This window comes from Phyllobates terribilis, unplaced genomic scaffold (assembly GCF_046119375.1).
Source record: "Phyllobates terribilis strain yellow unplaced genomic scaffold, ASM4611937v1 Scaffold_99__1_contigs__length_5935540, whole genome shotgun sequence".
Taxonomy (NCBI): domain Eukaryota; kingdom Metazoa; phylum Chordata; class Amphibia; order Anura; family Dendrobatidae; genus Phyllobates; species Phyllobates terribilis.
Genome location: NW_027362859.1, coordinates 2,575,812 through 2,597,701, shown reverse-complemented (window position 1 = coordinate 2,597,701; position 21,890 = coordinate 2,575,812). Strand labels below are relative to the sequence as shown.

The following is a 21,890-nucleotide window of genomic DNA, read 5'->3' as shown; positions in this document are numbered from 1 at the left end:
CTTATGAATGTTGTTTTCTCTCTTATAACCTGATACTTCTTTCTGTGCTATCAACTATTTTTTTCCTTATTTTGTAACCACTTTTGAATAAACCTTAAACAAGCTTTTGTTTTATCCACACAATTCAATATTGCTTTCCTTCCAATCCTCACTGTACTCTTACTCCAACGTAAGCGTTATATTTGTAACAGTGATGGAAAAGTATCATAGTCTTTAGTAAGTGGGCAGCTCCTCACACATCGTACACACGCGGCTCCGCTCCGTACACACGGCTCCGCTCCATACACCTCAAACACATGGCTCCGCACACCTCGTACATGCGCGCCTCCGCTCCGCACACCTCGTACAAGCGCGCCTCCACTCCGTACACGTGCGCCTCCGCTCCGTACACCTCGTACACACGCGGCTCAGCTCCGTACACCTCGTACACACGCGGCTCCGCTCCGTACACCTCGTACACACGCGGCTCTGCTCCGTACACCTCGTACACACGCGGCTCAGCTCCGTACACCTCGTACACACGCGGCTCCGCACACCTCGTACACACGCGGCTCCGCTCCGTACACCTCGTACACACGCGGCTCTGCTCCGTACACCTCGTACACACACGGCTCTGCTCCGTACACCTCCTACACACGCGACTCTGCTCCGTACACCTCCTACACACGCGACTCTGCTCCGTACACCTTGCACACACACGGCTCTGCTCCGTACACCTCCTACACACGCGGCTCTGCTCCGTACACCTCGTACACACGCGGCTCTGCTCCGTACACCTCGTACACACGCGGCTCTGCTCCGTACACCTCGTACACACGCGGCTCTGCTCCGTACACCTCGTACACACGCGGCTCTGCTCCGTACACCTCGTACATACGCGGCTCTGCTCCGTACACCTCGTACACACGCGGCTCCGCTCCGTACACCTCGTACACACGCGGCTCCGCTCCGTACACCTCGTACACACGTGGCTCCGCTCCGTACACCTCGTACACACGCGGCTCCGCTCCGTACACCTCGTACACACGCGGCTCCGCTCCGTACACCTCGTACACACGTGGCTCCGCTCCGTACACCTCGTACACACGCGGCTCCGCTCCGTACACCTCGTACACACGCGGCTCTGCTCCGTACACCTCGTACACACGCGGCTCTGCTCCGTACACCTCGTACACACGCGGCTCTGCTCCGTACACCTCGTACATACGCGGCTCCGCTCCGTACACCTCGTACACACGCGGCTCTGCTCCGTACACCTCATACACACGCGGCTCTGCTACATCCACACTGTAAACCCCTCCTGACCCCACACATAAACTTCAGCTCATCCAGCACCATGACAACCAGCACAGCAGAGTCCTGCATCCACTGAAGCCCCTGATCATGTGACCCCTGACTCCTCCCCTCCTGTGACCTCATCACAGGTCCTGTGCGCACAGAGCAGCCATATATGTGGTGGCAGCTCTGCAGGTGGAGGTATGTGGAGATTCCCCATTATTGGGCGCAGGGGGCATTAACACCTTCAGCACAGAGACTCTTTTTGGGTCTTGTGTTGCCCCTTTATAAGAATCATAAGGTTTTTGTTCTGTTTCCTGTAATAGATACATATGACCCAACTATGGAGACAAGAAGGGAGGAAACATATTGTTCTCATAGTACAGGGCCCCTTTACTGGCCCCACAGTGTAATGCCCCCATTATGCCCCTTATGCAGGATGTATGATGCCCCCACAAGTGTAATGCCCCCATTATGCTACTTATACAGTATGTATGATGCCCCCACACAGTGTAATGTCCCCATTATGCCCCTTATGCAGTATGTATGATGCCCCCACACAGTGTAATGTCCCCATTATGCCCCTTATGCAGTATGTATGGTGCCCCACACAGTGTAATGCCCCCATTATGCCCCTTATGCAGTGTGTATGATGCCCCACACAGTGTAATGCCCCCATTATGCCCCACACAGTGTAATGCCCCCATTATGCCCCTTATGCAATGTGTATGATGCCCCCCACAGTATAATGTTCCCCCAGTACCACCTGAGGTTTTACATGTGGAATAATCCCTCTGGAGTTGGTTTTCCCTTTTCCTGCTCCCCTCCATGTATACCCTCGAGCATGTATACAGGCATGTAGGGGAGCAAGCCTTACTAGATATCGAGGCTTTGTACAGTAATATACCGCATGAGGATGGTATCAGAGGAGCAAGACGTTTCTTGAAATCGAGATCAATAGAGTGTAGCAGACATAATGACTTCATGGAGGATCTTCTAAAATTCACTCTTACTCATAACTTCTTTCTTTTTGACAGGAAGTACTTCCACCAGCTCAGGGGTACTGCGATGGGGAGCCCCTGTGCCCCCTCGTATGCTAATCTATTCCTGTGCTGGTGGGAGGAAACCACAATATTCAGGGATGATCATAAGTGGTGGCATCCATATATTGGGGTATGGTATAGATATATTCACAAAATTTTTCTAATCTGGTCAGGGACGAGTGAAAAGTTTATTGAATTTGTTAGGGAACTCAACGTCAATAGAGTGGGCCTGAGATTTATATCAGAATTCAACTATTACCAGTTGCCTTTCCTGAATGTACCAATCAAGAAAGTACGGGATAAGACCATAGGGACACTCATCTATCAAAAACCTGCAAGCACTAATAAACTATTGAAGTGGGATAGTCACCACCCCATCCTCCTTAAAAAAAAGCAATATCCAAGGGCCAATTTTTACGGTTGAGAAGAGACTGCTCTAATGTCACAGATTTTAATATACAGGCAATAGACATGAACACCAGATTCATGAAAAAAGGGTACCAACAGTACATTTTGGATTCCGTACCATTGTTTGCAGAAAATCGGGAGAGACAGACATTCCTCTATAGCTAACCAAGAGAGCAAGAAAAAGATGGGATAACACGAGTAATAGGAACTTAAAAGAATCAGAGTGACCATATCTTTAATATCCTCAGAAAACCCTGGCCGACCTGGACCTGAGGGTGCTGTGGGATCTACTCCCACAATAAGTTTCAGAAAGGGTTGGTCAATTAGGGACTGTTTAGTGCATATTTTCGATAAAAACCTGCACCCAAGTGGACTTGGCTGGATAGAAGAACCCCGAGAAAGTTGTATATGTAATTGGATGAGACCATGTAAATATTTCTCGAGTTCCTCTACAGGTAAAATCTTTTTCCAGAGGGATTATTCCAACTGTAAAACCTCAGGACTTTTATATGTGGCCACATGCACCTGTCCCCTAGATTATGTATGCACGACCAAGAGTTAGTATAGGAGGAAGGTGGGGGGCATTTGGGCAAAATACACCATGGTTGGGACACCCCATTAGTGAGACACATGAACAGTGCACATTGAGGTGAAACAAGAGACATCTCCTTTTGCATCATTGAGATGGTTAAACCCAATGTGAGAGGAGGTGATCTCAATACATGTATAGTCAAAAAGGAAAGTGAGTGGATTTCCAGACTGGATTCACTAGCCCCTAAGGGACTGAATGAACAAATTTCCTATGCCTGTTTTGTATGAATACAGCCCCATTCTGGATTACATTTTTGGATTTTATACTCTACCCATTTCTACTCAAGTCCCTGTGAATATGGTTCACATATTGTTTTACTTCATCAAGAGATCTGAGCTTCTATATCAGAATTATTTCTTATCAGTTATATCCCACTTATACTATTAAGTAACTAACAAGTGTGGTGTTCCTTGTGTATGTCTAATTATGTAATGGGGGTTAAATTTGACCATTTAGGAATTTACTGTGGGCCACCATCCCATATTTTCTGTAGTGATAAAGTAGATCTACATGCCTATTACATGATGGGAGGATGTGGAATACCTGTTTTTAGTCTCCCATGACGCTGATCTCAGAGATAGGATTTTTCTGTTGGTGGAATGCAATCCAATATCATATGTGCTCCGGTGTGGAGTGCAGACATCTGGGCATGCGCAATCGTGGACAATGATCCTAGATGCACTCCGGTGTGGAATGATAACTACGGCCATGCGCAGTCACAGGTATGAGTGGAGCGGCCGCAATCAGTTTATCTGGCATTTCAGTGTAAAGCACGTCACTTCCCAACATGCACACTAGGGGATGGACATTATCGGTCCTCTAGCTCATGAGAAGTAGCGTAGGTGCAGTACATTATTGTAGACAGACTCCATTCTGTATATCCTGTGACAATTCACCTCTAGGAATGGGAATGGGCCTCCTAGTCTGGGAAGGGTTTTGGATGAATTGGGCTATTTAAACATGGACACCTGGCTATTAGGCACACTATGCTGAACATCATGAATTATCATCCCAGTATCAAGCCTCCTGATGAACCTGTTGGGGGAAATGCGTTGAGGTGGATTATTGAAACATTTTCTGCGTACCATACCCTTTTCTTTATACATATAGTAGGGGTTTTACTCACTTGGATGCGACGGGAGGAAAATATGAGGCATGTTCCTTTAAAAGTTCATGTGGGTTTATTGCTTCATAAACCCAGAAGCCAAACAGAAAAGCAAATAGCCTTTAGATCAGGCAAACAAAGTAAATGTCCTTAGCATGTGTCTGCTCAGCCAGGCCTGTGTGGCACAAGCTGGGGTAGCGTCCAGTGTCCTGGCTTGGTCTGAAGACAAACATACACAGGAGGCCTTCTCCCTCCAAACACACAGACCATGTGCCAAACAACAACCTTCATTTTATAGGCTGTTAACCACACCCAGAGGTGAGGTATGTGGGTAGCTGGACCCGCCCATTCTCTCCTAGCTACCCGTAACCCGACTCCTAGGTGCACCGAACAATCCTCTTAGTGCTTATGTGCCCTAGAGAAACACTCCGGGTTACATCACAGAGACCAGCCATTTCTGTGACACATGCCTCCCATCGACTATGCGACCACTAGCCACCTTACAATACCTTGATATGTATCTGGTTTTATGACTACCCCACAGCTGATTAAAGGGAATCTGTCACCCCCTGGGACTTATCTGACCTCTACTATGGGCATACAGGTGATAGCAATGTGAATCTATACATCTATGCCTCATATTAGAGGTCTGTTTGCTGTGACATGGCTCTTAATTCAGTGAAGATTCCAATGCTTGCTGGCCGGGGGACGGGAAGAAATCCTCGCCTACTGTGTTAATTAAAATATTTCCCACCTCCCCTGCACGTCACAGTGCCCTGTGACGTGCAGTCACCATGTCCAGATCCCACGACTGCGCGCTTTTTACGGTAGTGACGAACTTGTACTGTGTACTAAGCAGTTATAGTACTGAAGGGATCTTGTGCCCAGGCGCCGGGAAGTCACCATGACTCGCCAGTGCCTGTGCACAAGATCCCTGCAGCACTATGATTGCCTAGTACACAGTACCACTGTGCCTTCCGCAAGAAGTGAAGTGCGCGGGACCTGGACATGGTGACTACACGTCACAGGGCATTTCTTCCCGGCCCGCAAGCATCGGAATCTTCACTGAATAAAAAGCCTTTTCACAGCAAACAGACCTCTAATATGGGCCATACAGGTAAGTATAGATTCACATTTCTATCACCTGTATGCCCATATTAGAGGTCAGATAAGTCCCAGTGAGTGACAGATTCCCTTTAATCAGCCGTGGGGTAGTCGTTTAAGTGGATTCCCTTTAATAAATACTCACTTAGCCCCATTCTTGGTGCAGGTACTAATGAATCCAGGACCTATGAGATTTTTACCAAATGATAGTTGGATAGTTAGGGGGTGTATCATCCATAGCGTCGGCCCATACGGCCACTATGGTGCCCGTGAAAAAACACAGATTTTGAGCTTGGTTTAAATTGATATCCATGCAGCACATAGACGCATGTTTACTATGGCCATAAATCAGAAAAAAACTATAAAGAAAAATTATCATAAACCCTACTGTAAATAAATAAATAAATAAAAAGCAAAAGTGCATTTAAATAAATTAGGGTTCTTATCAACACTGTTTTTGATCAAAAATAGCATGAAAGCTATCCCACCATAGCAAGGTGCACCCATTCGAGATAGTCCTACTCTGTATAATATTAAAAACCTTACCATGTGTGAAAGCCTCAAACTTCTGTGTGTGAATCAGACATGAGATCTAACGTGATAGAACATTACAGTCCGGGGAAGACAGAAAACATTCATATAGACGACCGGTGGAGATGTAGTCAGTAAAGCACTCTAGCCAAATATCTTTCTACAGCCGTAGTAGAAGATGAAGATGTCGTCCTATTCATGAAGTAATTATTTCTCATGTCACGTGTAATGAATATCTCCTGCAGTATTGCTAATGTCGACTGCAGTGTCGGTAAATGAGATGAGAATTAGCATTATGGAAGATGAGTCTTTGAGAAACGAGTTCAGCTACAGACTCCAAGGAAGAAACTGCTTGTTGTCTGTGGCCTAAAATATATAGGTTTTATTACTAGATGTAAAGAAGAAAACTAAATACTGTAAAATGATATATCTCCTCATATGTTTTCCCTTATTATCTCCAGTAATTGTGTAATTACACAGTATTTTTATGATGTTACATTGGCTTATCATCTTCTCATTCAGGTCCCTACAATATCGGATGCTCTCAGTGAAGATCTTCTATTTAAGAGAATTTTCCTTATGGACCCATCAAAGATGGGTATGGACAGAGACAAGATGGCGGAGAGGATATTGTGCCTCACCCTAGAGATCCTCTTCCGACTTACTGGAGAGGTGAGAGATTCTGATGACGTCACATTACCTCATTCTTATCTATGGGAGTTACAGATGGACAGAACTTGAGAGGTGAGGACTCTGGAAATGTCTGTAGTGAGATTTAATAATTTGTCTCTCCATAACCAGCATTACACAATAGTGAAGAAGACCTCTAGTGGGCGCTGTCAGGCCCCTGTGTCTGAGGGATGGGGAAGACCACAGAGCCCAATCACCGGGGCTCCATCTCACCCCCTGATACATGAGGACATCAATGACCAGAAGATCCTAGAACTCACCTACAAGATGATTGAGCTGCTGACTGGAGAGGTGACACAGCTGGGAATGCTGGGACATTATACAGTAACGCTATGAAGGGATCGGGGGGATGACGGTATCATTGTATGTGTCAGGTTCCTATAAGATGTCAGGATGTCGCTGTCTATTTCTCCATGGAGGAGTGGGAGTATTTAGAAGGACACAAAGATTTGTACAAAGACATCATGATGGAGGTTCCCCAGCCCCTCACATCTCCACGTAAGAGACAGGACTAAATACACACGGCCTATAATTATCTGTATGTAAAGAATTAATTCAGTCCCTGTATGTGTTTCCTCCAGATCTATCCAGTAAGAGGACAACACCAGACAGATGTCCCCGTCCTCTTCTTCAACATGCCTGTAAACAAGAAGATCCCAATGTTCCTCAGGATCATCAGGTAGATGGAGAGAAGGTGTCATGAGATCTCCCCTATGATGTGTAGATGGCTGTGAAGGTCTTGTGTTCAGTCTTGTTTTATCCACCAGTATTATATGTTTTATACTTGTGTAATGAGAACGGTGGAGATGGCAGGATTAGAGCTGATCATAGATGGGACTTCTCCATCTGTCTGTGACTTTTACAATATTTGTTTCAGGGTGAAGATCAGACCCATATTAATACTACAGAGACATATGTATGGGGTGATGAGTGGTGTAAGGAGGAGATTCCTACATATGACTACCCAGGTGAGTAGTAACCACTAGTAACGAGCGAGTGTATTTGTTAATATTCGCTTTTCACACTGATAGTACGGTATTCGGGTTACTCGTTATTCTGCGAGTATTTGTGTACTCGCCTCGCTATATTCGGATGTCCCGCCCTGCAGTTTTGGCGCCTTCTCTGCTGCCACTAAACATGCTGGGCTTCTTAACCAATCACAGTAATGCCGCAGACATCTTGGTTGTGGCATTACTGTGATTGGCTGGCTGCCCAGCGTCATGGGGTCCATTTAAGCCCTACCGCCGCCATTTTGTGCACATTGCATCTGGAGCCTATGTTGTAATAGCCTATGGTAAGATCGCTGAGCTGCTAGGGAGAGTGTTTAGGCCTCTTGATAAAACAAAAGCCCTTTTAAGGGCTGCCTGCAGTGTATACTAGTTTTGTGTTTAAAGGAGCCGCTCACTAGCTCCATAATACCACCAAAAAATAGCTCTTTTCAGAGCTGAAGGCACACAACAAAATCAGAGAACAGGGAGGGAGAGATTGTGTATTAGGTAGGGAGTGTATTAGCTAGTGTTCTTTCAGTGTCCATCTTAAAACAGCTCTTGTCAGAGGCAAAGCAATATTTTTCCAGCACACACAGAACTAGCATTTTGTGCTGCCTTTTTTTTTTAGCACCGGTCTATTTTCCCTGCTGTTTTAGGGGTCAGAGCCTGGCTTCTGCAGTCCACATTAGTCCACTTAAAAAGGTGTTTTGTGCCCTACGCAAAGCAGTAGTCCAAACATTTCCTACTGCCTGCTACAAAAGAAGCATGCACCAGCCCATTTTAACCACTATTTTGGGGTGTCAGCCTGCCTTCTGTCCATATTAGTCCACTTAAAAAAGCATTTTGTGCCCTACACAAAGCAGTAGTCCAAACTTTTCCTACCGCCTGCTATAAAGCACGCACCAGGCCATTTTAACCACTATTTTGGAAGCCACCATCCCAAGGGCCACCAATCACAAATAGTAGTTAGGCTGGAGTAGGAATACTGTCCTGGTTTGTCCACTGCACATTCTGCATAGGGTTTGTAAAAATTAGCCCTATGGGCTGAATCATGGTTGACGCAGGAAGCCGTCATCCCAAGGGCCTCCAATCACAAATAGTAGTTAGGCTGGAGTAGGAATACTGTCCTGGTTTGTCCACTGCACAATCTGCATAGAGTTTGTAAAAATTAGCCCTATGGGCTGAGTCATGGTTGACGAAGGAAGGAAACGGTTTCTTATGGGAAGGGGTTGACGTTAACAGCAGTAGCATGAATCTGCATTTTTGGTAAATTTAGGTTGGCTTGCTCTCATCTGGAGGGATTACAAACTGTGGAGATATCCAGTCCTTTTTGAATTTAATCAGAGTAAGTCTGTCTGCATTCTCCGTGGTGAGGCGTGTGCGCCTATCAGTGATGATTGCCCCAGCGGCACTGAAAACACGCTCAGACACCACACTAGCAGCCGGGCAGGCCAGCACCTCCAAGGCATATAAGGAGAGGTCGGCCAAGTGTTTAGCTTAGACACCCAATAATTAAAGGGAACTGAAGTGTCAGAAAGGACGCACGGATGGTCACTTAAGTACCCCTTGACCATGTTCTGCAACTTATTCCTCTTTGGCATTGTTACAGGCACAGATAGCCTTTACTGTTGTGCTGGTCTATATAAATAAAAATTATTATTATTATTATTATTACTGTTGGATAAAATGTGTATCACGCGAGGGTCTTGCCACAGATACTTATACATGAACTGTGCCATGTGGGTCAAGCTGCAAAAAGGCAAATGTTCTGTGTCCCCAACAGTAGAAACAGTACCCACCCTCTCCTCACGCTGACTCGCCTCCTCCTCCTCCACCACCTCCTCCTCTCCAGCCCATCCAGGCTGGGCAGACATGAAGCTTGGGTTGGGTGTCCCCTCTGTAGCATTACCCCTCGGTAGCACAGAAAAACAAGTCCTCTCCCTCCTCATCCTCCCCCTCTTCACCAAATGTTGCCTCAGAATATTGGCTGGGCTGGGTAGTATCACCCATTGGGAAATCTGGCTCCATATCAACATTCTGGGCACTTAAAGCTTTCTCTTTGAGATTATGCAGTGATTGTTTCAAGAGACACAGTAGCGGGATGGTTACGCTGATAATAGCCTGATCGCTGCTCACAAGGCTGGTGCAGTACTCAAAGTTCTCAACAACCTCACAAATGTCAGCGATCCACACCCACTCAACAGATGTTATGTGTCGTGGCTGACTCTCAGTCTGACCTGTATACTGAAGCTGGTATTCAGCTACTGCCCTCTGCTGTTCACTAATCCTCGCAAACCTAAGATAGGTGGAGTTCCACCGCGTGGGCAGGCCGCAAATGAGTCGGTGACTTGGCAAATTCAACCGCTTATGCAGCACTGTAAAAGCAGCAAAAGCAGTAGAGGAATGGCGGAAATGGGCGCTAATATGGCTCACCTTCTCAAGTAGGTACAGGAAGTCACGGAAAGTTTTCAGAAATTTCTGAACAACTATGTCCAGCACGTGAGCCATGCATGGCACGTGTACCAGCTTGCCGATCTTTAAAGCCGCCACCAGGTTACGCCCATTATCGCAGACGACCGGAGGCCACTGATTGGTCTGTTGTTTTACAGCTTGTCGCAGCTCTGTTGCAGTGTGTGCTTTCTGACCTAAACAGATCAGCTTCAGCAGAGCGTCTTGCCACTTTGCCGATGCACTACTGCACAGGTCCCAGCTTGGCAGTGATGGGGAGAATAATTCAGCAGAGGATTAGGAGCAGGAGAAGGGGAGAGAGGAAGTGGAATTTGAATAGGTGGAGACCCTGACAGAAGTTGGAACCGCTATTCTTAGCGTGGGTGGGATGTGTGATGTTCCAGTTTGCGCCTTTGTCCCACCCTCCACCAGGTTCCCCCAGTGTGGCATGACAGAAATGTATCATCCCTGTACACAACAATTTGTCCAGGTGTCTGTTATTAGGTGGACCTTCCCGGTTACGGTGTTGGTGAGAGCATGGTTCAGATTGTTTAACACGTGCTTGTGTAACGCAGGGACGACACATCGGGCAAAATAGTGGCGGCTGGGAACACTGTATCGTGGGGCAGCCACAGCCAAGAGATCATGGAAGACTGTGTTCCCACAAGCCCAACATCTCCATAGCTAGCAATTTGGCAATGTGCGAGTTTAGTATTTGTACCTGTGGGTGCGTGGCTGGGCATTTACGCATTCTTTCCAAGCTCTCAGGCACGGACAATTGGACACTTTGCTGGAACAAGGAAGTGGATGTGGTTGATGTTTGTTGCGTGTGAGCAACTGCAGCTTGTGGGCAGGAGGTATGAGCGCCTGCTTCTTGAACAGCAGATTCTGAAGGACATAGCCCAGGCGACATGGCATAAGTTTCCACGGAACCCAAAAGCACTACAGATACTGGCTGGTGATCAGCTTATGCAACCTTTGTCTATCCCTCATCCCCTCAAGATGACTGGACCATCATTGTAAATAAGTCCCTGTCCTTTGTGTCACCCCCCACCTCATTGTACATCGTAAGCTCTTATGAGCAGGGTCATCATTATTTTTCCTTTAATTATTATATTATCTTTAGCTATGTTACTTATGACTGTTGAATATGAACCTCTGAATTGTAAAGCGCTGCGGAATAGGTTGTTGCTATATAAATAAAGAGTATTATTATTATTGGTTTGACCCGCAGGCGCAGATTTGGTACCTTGGTGTTCCGTCCACCTACTCGGCTGCTTGGCTGCCATGTGGTTTCTCATACTCTTTGTGCTCAGGTTGCCTTTGCCCTGGCCTCTGCTCAACTTGGTATTGCAGATGTTACAGACAACAATGTTTTTCTCTGAAGGACTTTTAGAAAAAAAAATTCCACACAGCAGCTGAACGCCCTCTTGCCCTGACTTGGCGCACAGCGGGGGTGCTCTTGGGAACAGTTGACCCAGTTTTTACTCACTCTGGGCAAACCACGACCCCTTGGTGCCTGTGTTGGTCCATCTTCCTCTGTGTTGCTGCCAACGGTCCAGGTCGGATCAGTGGACTCATCATCGACCACCTCGTCTTCTATCTCATCCTCCTTCCCAGTTGATATTGTAGGCTGACCTGATGGCAACTGTGTCTCATCATCATCAGCCTCCGCCTCTGGAGACAGTAAATGACGTTCCTCCAAGTGGCTTTCTTCTGGTTGTAGGTCCTAAAATACTTGAGCATCAACGCACGCCGCCACCTCTTGTCCCTCTTCAATGCTGCATGGTGATAGGCCAGAGCCAACCAAAGGATACGTACCAAACAGATCCTCGGAGTGGCCAAGCTTGGGGTCATATGTCTCCTGTGACTGATAATGGTGGGAGGAAGGAGAACCAGCTTCAGGATTGGAAGGGCCAGCCTTCTGTGTATCCACAGTAGACTGTGTGGTCGTGGAAGTTTTGGTGCTGCTTGACAAATGCGTAGAGGCCTTGTCTGCTATCCAAGACAGAATCTGCTCTCGCTCTTGTGGCTTCCACACATGTTTACGTTCCAGACCGGGAACTTTTTCCAGGAACATTGTGGATGCATCAAGCTTCTTCTGACCTGACACAGACTGAGTGGCTTCTCGCGCACCACTGACAACACCACGTCCACGTCCCTTAACAACAGGCTTTTTTGGCATTTTGGGTTTTGTTGACAGATTTTCAGATGTTGATGGCACAAGCCAAGCTAGCTGTCAAAGGCACAGCCAAAATAATGAGTCAACCGGGACACAGCCAATAGGGCTAATTTTTACAAATCCTATGTACATTGTGCCGTGGACAAACCAGGACAGTATTCCTACTCCAACCTAACTACTATTTGTGATTGGAGGCCCTTGGGATGGTGGCTTCCTGCGTCAACCATGACTTAGCCAATAGGCCTAATTTTCACAAACCATATGCACATTGTGCAGTGGACAAATCTGGAATGTACAGTAGTCCTTCCAAACTAATATTTGTCATTGGAGGCCCTTCTCACAGGTTGTGTCACATTGTGAGATAGGGGATACATATTCAATAGAAATTTACACTGATTGTTGATGACCGACTGATGGCCCTCTGAAAACTTAAATTGAGGATCACAACTACTACAATACTCCATCGTAGGTAATGTTTGTCAAGGGAGGCCCTTGTCATGCAATCTTCCTGCACCTATGACACAGCCCCCAGCCCCAGGAGTAATTTTTGGAAATACGATGCACATTCTACTGGACCAAGTAGTACAGTATCAATAAGTCTTCTCCTGCTATATAATCTGGGGAATATTGACAATCAAAATCTCTAAGCCAATCTCTAAGAAGCTTCACCAACCCATCCTGGAGGGGGGGCACCATAAATACTTTGTCCAGTGACTTGCACAAGTGATATATTTGAGCTTGTCATCGAGTTGACTAGTGCAGTTTTATTTTTACGGTTCACTGAGTTCAGCCATACCTGAGGGTCGTAGTCCGCACTCACTGCTACCTTCTAGTACTCCATGTATCTTGGCCATTTTCTCTGTAGTCTCTGCCCTTAAATTAGTTAAATAATAATGAGGGCCCTACAGTATGAATAAGTGAGGGCACTCTCAAGTGTACACAAGAGGCAACTCCAAAATTTCTAGAGGAGGGCACTTCAAAATGTTTGTTACAGGGCCACACAAGGGCTCTCACAAAACTCAGCTTTCCTGCTTTCTGCAGGCGATCTGAACATTTGAATTTAGGGCCCGAGTCTCACATGGTGGTGGAGGAGGAGGGTCAAGCCCAATGCTGCAATGAGCATATTGTAAACTGCTATGGAATGTGTATTCCACTATCTGATTGTCAATGATGGAGGGACCGCCCAAATGTCTAAGTAATAGCTGTCCCTCCAAAACGCATGTTACAGAGCCACCTGAGGCCTCTCAGGTCAAAGATCTACATACATACTGATACTTTCTAGCTGTGCTTGTAAAGTGCTGGGGAATAGCGCACTAAAGATGATGTATGACAGACGGACCTACAAAATGTATAAGTCAGGGCCCTCCCAATTATAAAAGGCGAAAAAAAAAGCCACAACAGTATGTGTGAACAAACGCTAAAAGGGGTATTTTTTGGTTTCTCTGATTTATTTAGCCTTATTTAGGTTAAGTTTGGTAGTTGTTCTTGTGTGTCTGTAAAAGTGGTGTAACACTGCGACAAACTTATCCCCAGAAACCATATGTGAGTCAGAAATGCATTCAGGCACATTCAGGCTCTTCCCATTCTGTTTCATCACTTTCCCATCCATTTCACTTTCCCATCATCTTCTCCTCAGGCCCCTTTGTAGGGTCCAGCAGAAAATTATTCGCATTTCCCATTGACTTACATTGTACTCGCTATTCTGAACGAATACGCAATTATTACAAAGTACTATATATATAGCGAGTATAGCGATTACGAATATTACGGTACTCGCTCATCACTAGTAAACACTAAATGCAGAGAAGTCACAGATTCTTCTTAGTCACCGGCTGTGGCTGCTTTATCGGTGGTGTAGTCCGGCTGTATCACAATCGTGTGATCACCATTTTGCCTCTAGACCACAACATTCTCCTCCACCCAAAACTGTTCAGATGATTTTGGGCACTGAAAGCCCTTTTCTATAGAACTTACAACCTGGAGGATCCACCTCCCCCCTGGGATTAGAAGATGCTGACCGTTACCTGATGACAAGTTAGAAAATCACTTGAAGTAAAATATTATGATGGATCTGTAAGAGAAAGCGGAGGGTAATGATGTTGTTGGCTTCCTAGATCCCTGATATCTTATTGGATGAATCTACCTTCTCTCCCTTCTGTGCTGATGAATGTGCTCATATGGTCCCTACAAGACCAGGTCCAGTCTTTCTGGCCAAACTTCACTTTTATGATCGACAACATTAAATGTGCGGTGAGGCCAAGTGTGAATTTCTGTACAATAACAGCAGAGTTTCCCTTTATCCTGACTTATCAATTTTTTTTAAAACTAACTTCAAACAGGATTGTGACAAACTAAGCAAAAAAACATTACACCTGTGCCATGATATATCTCTAAGCTAAATTTAAGACGCCTCAGCTCTGCACTATTATAAAAAGTTCTCTTTGAGTGTCTAATATTTCTTCTTGAAACTCATCTGACAGAAAATAATGTCCCTTACAAGAGTTTAGATTCTCAAGAGCCACCGAGCCCCATACTCCAATTACCAGAGAGAGGTTTCACCGCTAGTTACTCACTACTTACTGATGGAAACTGTTGAGTTTGATCATTTCAGTAGATGTGTTATTGTCTATAGTCACAGTTTTGACTACAGTAGTTAGTGCCCAAAATACTCTGATTTAACCCCTTCTTGTAGCCAGTTTTGTGTTCCTATCTGGGCCCATTTTTCAAATCTGACATGTGTCACTTTATCTGGTGATAACTTTGGAATTCTTCACAAAGAATAATAGGAAACAAATGGACCTTACAAATTATTTTCCAACTTCTCTTGAATCCGACAATCCCCTATATACGGTTACACACTACTGTCTGGGCACATGGCAGGTTAAGAAGGGAAGGAGCGACATTTAGCTATTTGAATATAGATCTTGCTCGAATAGTTTGCAGACACAATATATTGGGGACACTGTTCATGGTCACCTGGCAGCGCAAAAGATGGCTACCACAAACAGGCTTGGCGTCATCTACTCCATTTTCCAGATCTCAGGGTTTGCCTTGCTCATCACCCTTTAACCCCTCTACATGGATTTGGACTTAGACAGAGACCCCTAGGCTTGGGCCACAGTGTTTCCTGCTGTTCTATTGAGTGAAATGGCAAGAAGAATAGTCACTTAACCGGGTCACAACATGGAGGTCAATGAAAATAGAAAATCACACAAGAGTAGTCAGTAAATGGGCCGAGGTCACAACAGGAAACAAATACACAAGCCGGGAGCTGAGCACAGAGGACTGAACCAGAGGAGAACAGGGCTGTATCTGGCAGCTTCTGGTAATATGCACAAAAAGCAAAGCCACACTAAGAAGAATTAAAATTCCCCCAATATTCAGGAAGAAACACAGCAAAAAAGGGCAGCAATGTTTACCTGCCCAGATGTTCAGAACTAAATGCACTACCAGGGTGCAGTATACCCACATACAGATGGCGGCTACACGGGTGCAAAATACTGATGAGACAATCATTCACAACCAACCTACAATCACTCACAACCAACCTACAATCACTCACAACCTACCATTTCATGGAGGGGTGACTGCTTAGTATTTGAATTACTCACAAAAAGGTTTGTATAGGGTGCTGTTCACACTTGGGTAGTGCACAGTATCGGCTTACAGCCTATTAGTTACGCCCATACTATTAGATTATGCGGGCTGCCCGGTACTATCCATATATTATATATATGCATTTTTGCACTTTTTTATCCCAGGGTGCAGCCAGGCCCATCAGTGCGGGCATTGTAAACTGTGTCTGTTCTCATGGAGTGCACTTGGATAGTACCGGGCAGCCCACCTAATCTAATAGTATGGCCGTAACTAATAGGCTGTAAGTCGGATACTGTGCATTATCCAAGTGTGAACAGCTCCATATACAAGCCTTTTCTTGTGCAATTCAAATACTACGCAGTCACCCCCTCCATGAAATGGTAGGTTGTGAGTGATTGTCTCATTAGTATTCTGCACCTGTGTAGCCGCCATCTTTATGTGGGTTTGCAGCACCCTGGTAGTGCATTTAGTTCTGAAGATCTGGGCAGGTACACACTGCTGCCCTATTTGGCTGTGTTTTAGCTTCCGGCAATATGCTTTGAGCTTTAGCAGGGTGTGGTGCTTTCCAATTGGCTAAAGCACGGAGCAGATTACTCCAGCTGGACAGCACACACACCCATACTGCCAGACTGGATGGTACTACAGGTCCCAGATACCCTAATCTTAGTGGCTGGACAGAAGCTGTACCGCCTAGTAGCTTCTGGTTCTGACGTCTCCTCCATGACCAGCGCCACCTGCAGGATGAATAAGGCGGCTCTTGGTGAGAGAAGCAGACGTCGCTGGAGCAGATCCCAGAGGAGATGGGACCCACCATTTACAGAAACCCTAATGTGACCAAATTGCAGAAAACCAGAACAGTACAAATTCCCATAAAGTGACTCCATTTTGGAAATTATAACCTTCAGTGAAATAATCTATAGGAGTAGTGACTATTTTGATTCCACAGGCACTTTCCGGAAATTAGCACGCAGTGGATGATGGAGAGTGAAAATTACAAATATATAATTTCATTACCGAACACATAGTGCCCAGATTGTGCTCCAGGAGACACACACCGTAAATTAAGTGGGTTCTTCTCACTATAGAAATGCCAAATACATGGAGGCTAAATGTGGTTTGGGCGCACTGCAAGGCTCAGAAACGAGGGGGAGATTTGACTTTGGGATAGTGGATATTGCTGGATTGGTTTATGGAAGCCATGTTGCTTTTCAAAAGCCTTTGAGCCACTAATAATGTGGAAACCTCTGGTTTTCCATTGACAGATGGACAGATTGACAGTCCTTGAGTGGGGACTTGTTTTTTGTGAGATGAGTAGAAGTTTTTATTGATATTATTTCACCTACATAACATTGTTTGGTGGCTTTTTATATTTGGGAGACAGAATGAACAAACAGTTGAACACCACGGCTCTACTGGTTCATCCTATGAGGTTTTCTATTAGACTGTGAACTGTTATTGTCCTGGTGAATAATGACGGCTAACATAAGGCAAAATATAACAAAAATCACAGAAAAAGATACAGCCTTACCAACACCAAATCATATAACAGATGCACTAGCAGGATGCCACAGACCCCCATGATAAAGGGGTGTGGGGGGCAGCACAGGTGCAAAATACTTTATGGAGCAACTACTCACAAACCTACCAATTCATGGAGAGGGTGATTACTTAGTATTAAAGATGCACACAGATGAAGCTTGCATAGGACGCCAGTCACACAGGCAGGTTTGATGCACAGTGTCTGGCTTAGCCTATATGCAAATTGCCTCTTCAGAGAAAAAGAGGACTAGAACTCAATAGCGCCACCTATTGAAAGCAGCAATCCTTCAAGTCACAATCAACCCTTTAACACGTCATGCAATATGACTTAGGATAAAAGCCAAATCAGAATCTCAATTTGCAGACATGGTGTTTCAGGCTGTTGGCCCTCGTCAGTGCAAAGTATGAGAACTGATTTGGCTAGGTGAGAGGCTCTGGACTGAGGTCTAAGGGGTAATGTTTCTCCTTGCAGAGAGTGAGATACCAGCTCTGGCACGTCAAGGTAAGGAGGCTTATTCACCAAGCAATGCTCTTATGGGAAATTTAATATGCAAATTGCCTCTTCAGAGAAAAAGAGGACTTGAACTCTATAGCGCCACCTATTGGAAGCAGCAATCTTACAAGTCGCAATCAACCCTTTAACGAGTCGTGCAATATGACTTAGGATAAAAGCCAAATCAGAATCTTAATTTGCAGACGCGGAGTTTCAGGCTGTTGGCCCTCGTCAGTGCAAAGTATGAGAACTGATTTGGATAGATGAGAGGCTCTGGACTGAGGTCTAAGGGGTAACATTTCTCCTTGTGGAGAGTGACTAGTGATGTTGCCCATACTATTAGATCAGGAGGGCTGCCTAGCACTATATAAGTGCACCCCACATAGACAGACACCCCAGTACACGCAAGAAACACTAAAATGCTAGTGCATTTGTTATCTGATTTGGTGTTAGTAAGGCTGATTTTTTTCTTGGTTTTCTTCTTGGCAGATGACTGTACCAGGAGATCAGAGGAACAGCTGACATCTTCAATTTTTAAATCAGATGACCTTGAGATCACACAGGATACAATTGAAGTGAATGCCATTTCTCCAGATATACCATCATCCCTTCACAGCAAAGATCAGTCATCTGATACTTTGAAACAGGTCCTGTCTTCTGATTCATTACCGAACACTAAGGAAAATCAAAGTCACGAAATAAGTATTAAAAAACAAACTGCTCCTAAAGCTAAGAAGCCATTTTTCTGTTCAGAATATGGAAATAGTTTTTTCCTTGAAAAGTCTTTTCTTACACATCAAAACATTCACACAGCAGAGAATAGATTTTTTTGTTTCAAGTGTGGGAAATGTTTTAACCAGAAATCAAATCTTGTTAATCACCAGAGAAGTCACACACAGAAGAAGCCATTTTCTTGTTCAGAATGTGGAAAATGTTTTACAGATAATTCAAGTTTAATCAGACATCAGAGAACTCACACAGGGGAGAAGCCTTTTTCATGCTCAGAATGTGGGAAATGTTTTACAGATAATTCAAGTTTAATCAGACATCAGAGAACTCACACAGGGGAGAAGCCTTTTTCCTGTTCAGAATGTGGGAAATGTTTTAAACAGAAAGTGCATCTTGATAACCATCAGACAACTCACACAGGAGAGAAGCCATTTTTTTGTTCAGAATGTGGAAAATGTTTTACAGATAATTCAAGTTTTATTAGACATCAGATGACTCACACAGGGGAGAAGCATTTTTCCTGTTCAGAATGTGGAAAATGTTTTATCCAGAAATCAGCTTTGGTTAATCACCAGAGAACTCATACAGGAGAGAAGCCTTTTTCCTGTTCAGAATGTGGGAAATGTTTTAGCCAGAAATCAGATTTGCTTAAGCACCAGAGAACTCACACAGGAGAGAAGCCTTTTTCCTGTTCAGAATGTGGGAAATGTTTTAAACAGAAATCAGATTTGATTAATCACCAGAGAACTCACACAGGGGAGAAGCCTTTTTCCTGTTCAGAATGTGGAAAATGTTTTATCCAGAAATCAGATTTGGTTAGTCACCAGAGAACCCACACAGGGGAGAAGCCTTTTTCCTGTTCAGAATGTGGAAATTGTTATAACCAGAAAACAAATCTTGTTAATCACCAGAGAAGTCACACAGGGGAGAAGCCTTTTTCTTGTTCAGAATGTGGAAAATGTTTTACAAATAAATCAAGTTTAATCAGACATCAGAGAACTCACACAGGGGAGAAGCCTTTTTCTTGCTCAGAATGTGGGAAATGTTTTAAACAGAAAGTGCATCTTGATAACCACCAGACAACCCACACAGGAGAGAAGCCTTTTTCTTGTTCAGAATGTGGAAAATGTTTTAAATTGAAATCACGTTTTATCAGACATCAGAGAAATCACACAGGGGAGAAGTCTTTTTCCTGTTTCGAATGTTGAAACTGTTTTAGCCAGAAATCAGATTTGGTTAAGCACCAGAGAATTCACTCAGAGGAGAAGCCTTTTTCGTGTTCAGAATGTGGGAAATGTTTTGTGAAGAAATCATCACTTCTTAGTCACCAGAGAACTCACACAGGGGAGAAGTCATTTTCATGTTCTTAATGTGGGAAATGTTTTACACGGAAATCAACTCTTATTAAACTTCCGAGAACTCACACAGGGGAGAAGCCTTTTTCATTTTTAACCGAAAATTGTATCTTCTTAAAGGGTTTGTCTACTACTAGGACAACTATTTCTCATTCCTCATGTTTGGCCTTGTTAAAATAAAAACACTCATATACAGGTCCCGATCTGGCACTGTTCCATTGGTGCCACAACTTGCGTTCCGGGGGCACACATAAGGATAGGGCATCAATGTATTATTGGTTGGGGTCCCGTACGTGCCTCCCCTGACGATCAGCTGTTATCTGTGCAGGTGGCGGCTGCTGCCGGCTGGAAGTCCTTATCTGCAGTGCTTGGCCATCAAGTTGTAGTGGCCGCCGCTTGTAACTGCACATCAGCCTCCCGTTCAATTGAATGGAAGGCGGATGCGAAGTACCCCACGGCGGCCACTACAGATGGACGGCCAAGCGGCACAGGTAAGGACTTCTGGAGGGCGGTAGCCGCTGCCGGCACCGATAACAGCTGATCGGCGGGGGTGCCGCGTGCAATGACTCATCCTCAAAATGAAATGTATAAAATATGTAGAAGATTTCATATATGTTACAAGCCATATCAGATGATTCAAAAGTCAATTTCTTCAGAAAGAGTTAAAAATTCAAAACTATGACTTCTCTCTAAAAAACAAAATGGCCGAAATAAACAGACAGAGGCAGGTGAGACGACCAGATCACAATGACATCATGGAATGTAGACTGAAGAACAGGCAATTATCTGAGCTTTTAAAAGATAGAAAAATGTCTTTTCTAAATAGAGCTTTTCTGGAGATTTTTGACAAGAGACATAATTGGTTTAGGGAGTGGCTAAGGAAAAACCGTAATTATATGTTGTATAAAAGTATTACAATGTATCATTAGTTATTTATTATTTTATACAGTAAAATTGTGAAGTTATATAGATTTTTGTATATATATATATATATACACTTGTATACAGTAGAGATTGTATATAATTGTATTTATATATATTTATTGTAATAATTAAAAATAAATTAATAAATTAGAACGTCATATATAAATTAAAGCGGCAATATTTTGGATTACATTAGAATCAATATATGCATAAGATATTTAAATAATTATGTTTCTGCATGAATTTGATATTTAATATTATCTTATATGTACCCTTAGAGTTTTCATTCCAAAGCAGGATTTTGATCAAACAACTCTAAAATTGGTTTATTTCTTTATTCACACAGGAAGTTGGAAAAAATTGCATGATTTTATGTGTATAACATTTTAAAATAATAACATAACTAGTTGAACTATATTATATGTAACACTTATTAATTAGATCTTTTGTGCTGCTAATATTTTTTGTGCATGAATTATTTGTGCTTTATAACTAAAGTAACTTTACAGTATGACGTGTGTGACAGCTGCAGCCTTTGAACTTTGAGCAAATAATATGGATTTCCATTCATCCTATTTTTAGTTGGTGTAGTTTAAACCTGGTAGCCAGTAAAAAAAAATAATCTAAGGCATTTCTATTTTAGCAAGTCAAGAGCAATTTTTTTTTTCAAGTGTCCTAAATTTCAGAAAAATATTATATCATATTATATGTACTTAGGGAATATTCAAAGAAATATTAAGATATTACATTTAATAGTTTACAATGCGCATTGATAATTAGGATACAAAAAAATTTGGGTTAAATAAATATATATATATATGTTCATACCTTTGTATGTGGAATGTATGGTTCAACAAATTTGTGAATGTCAGTGAAATAGCAGCTG

The 21,890-nt window shown here is 43.9% G+C and overlaps 1 protein-coding gene across 1 annotated transcript; it reads left to right on the top strand.

Moving 5' to 3' along the window:
* The first annotated feature begins 1,417 nt into the window (after nt 1-1,417).
* Nucleotides 1,418-21,346, top strand: LOC141198701 (uncharacterized). Its single transcript, XM_073663111.1, has 7 exons — nt 1,418-1,476; nt 6,581-6,730; nt 6,860-7,039; nt 7,123-7,246; nt 7,330-7,427; nt 7,626-7,716; nt 18,486-21,346. The coding sequence occupies exons 2-7, from the start codon at nt 6,638-6,640 to the stop codon at nt 19,931-19,933; spliced, it is 2,034 nt and encodes a 677-aa protein (XP_073519212.1). The 5' UTR covers nt 1,418-1,476; nt 6,581-6,637; the 3' UTR covers nt 19,934-21,346.
* The last annotated feature ends 544 nt before the right edge of the window (nt 21,347-21,890 follow it).

Excerpts from the sequence above, each read along its gene's own strand:
- LOC141198701 (XM_073663111.1), top strand. The coding sequence starts at position 6,638 with ATGGACCCATCAAAGATGGGTATGGACAGAGACAAGATGGCGGAGAGG. Across the intron at positions 7,247-7,329 it reads CCAGCCCCTCACATCTCCAC|ATCTATCCAGTAAGAGGACA; the intron begins GTAAGAGACAGG and ends TGTTTCCTCCAG. Across the intron at positions 7,717-18,485 it reads TCCTACATATGACTACCCAG|ATGACTGTACCAGGAGATCA; the intron begins GTGAGTAGTAAC and ends TCTTCTTGGCAG.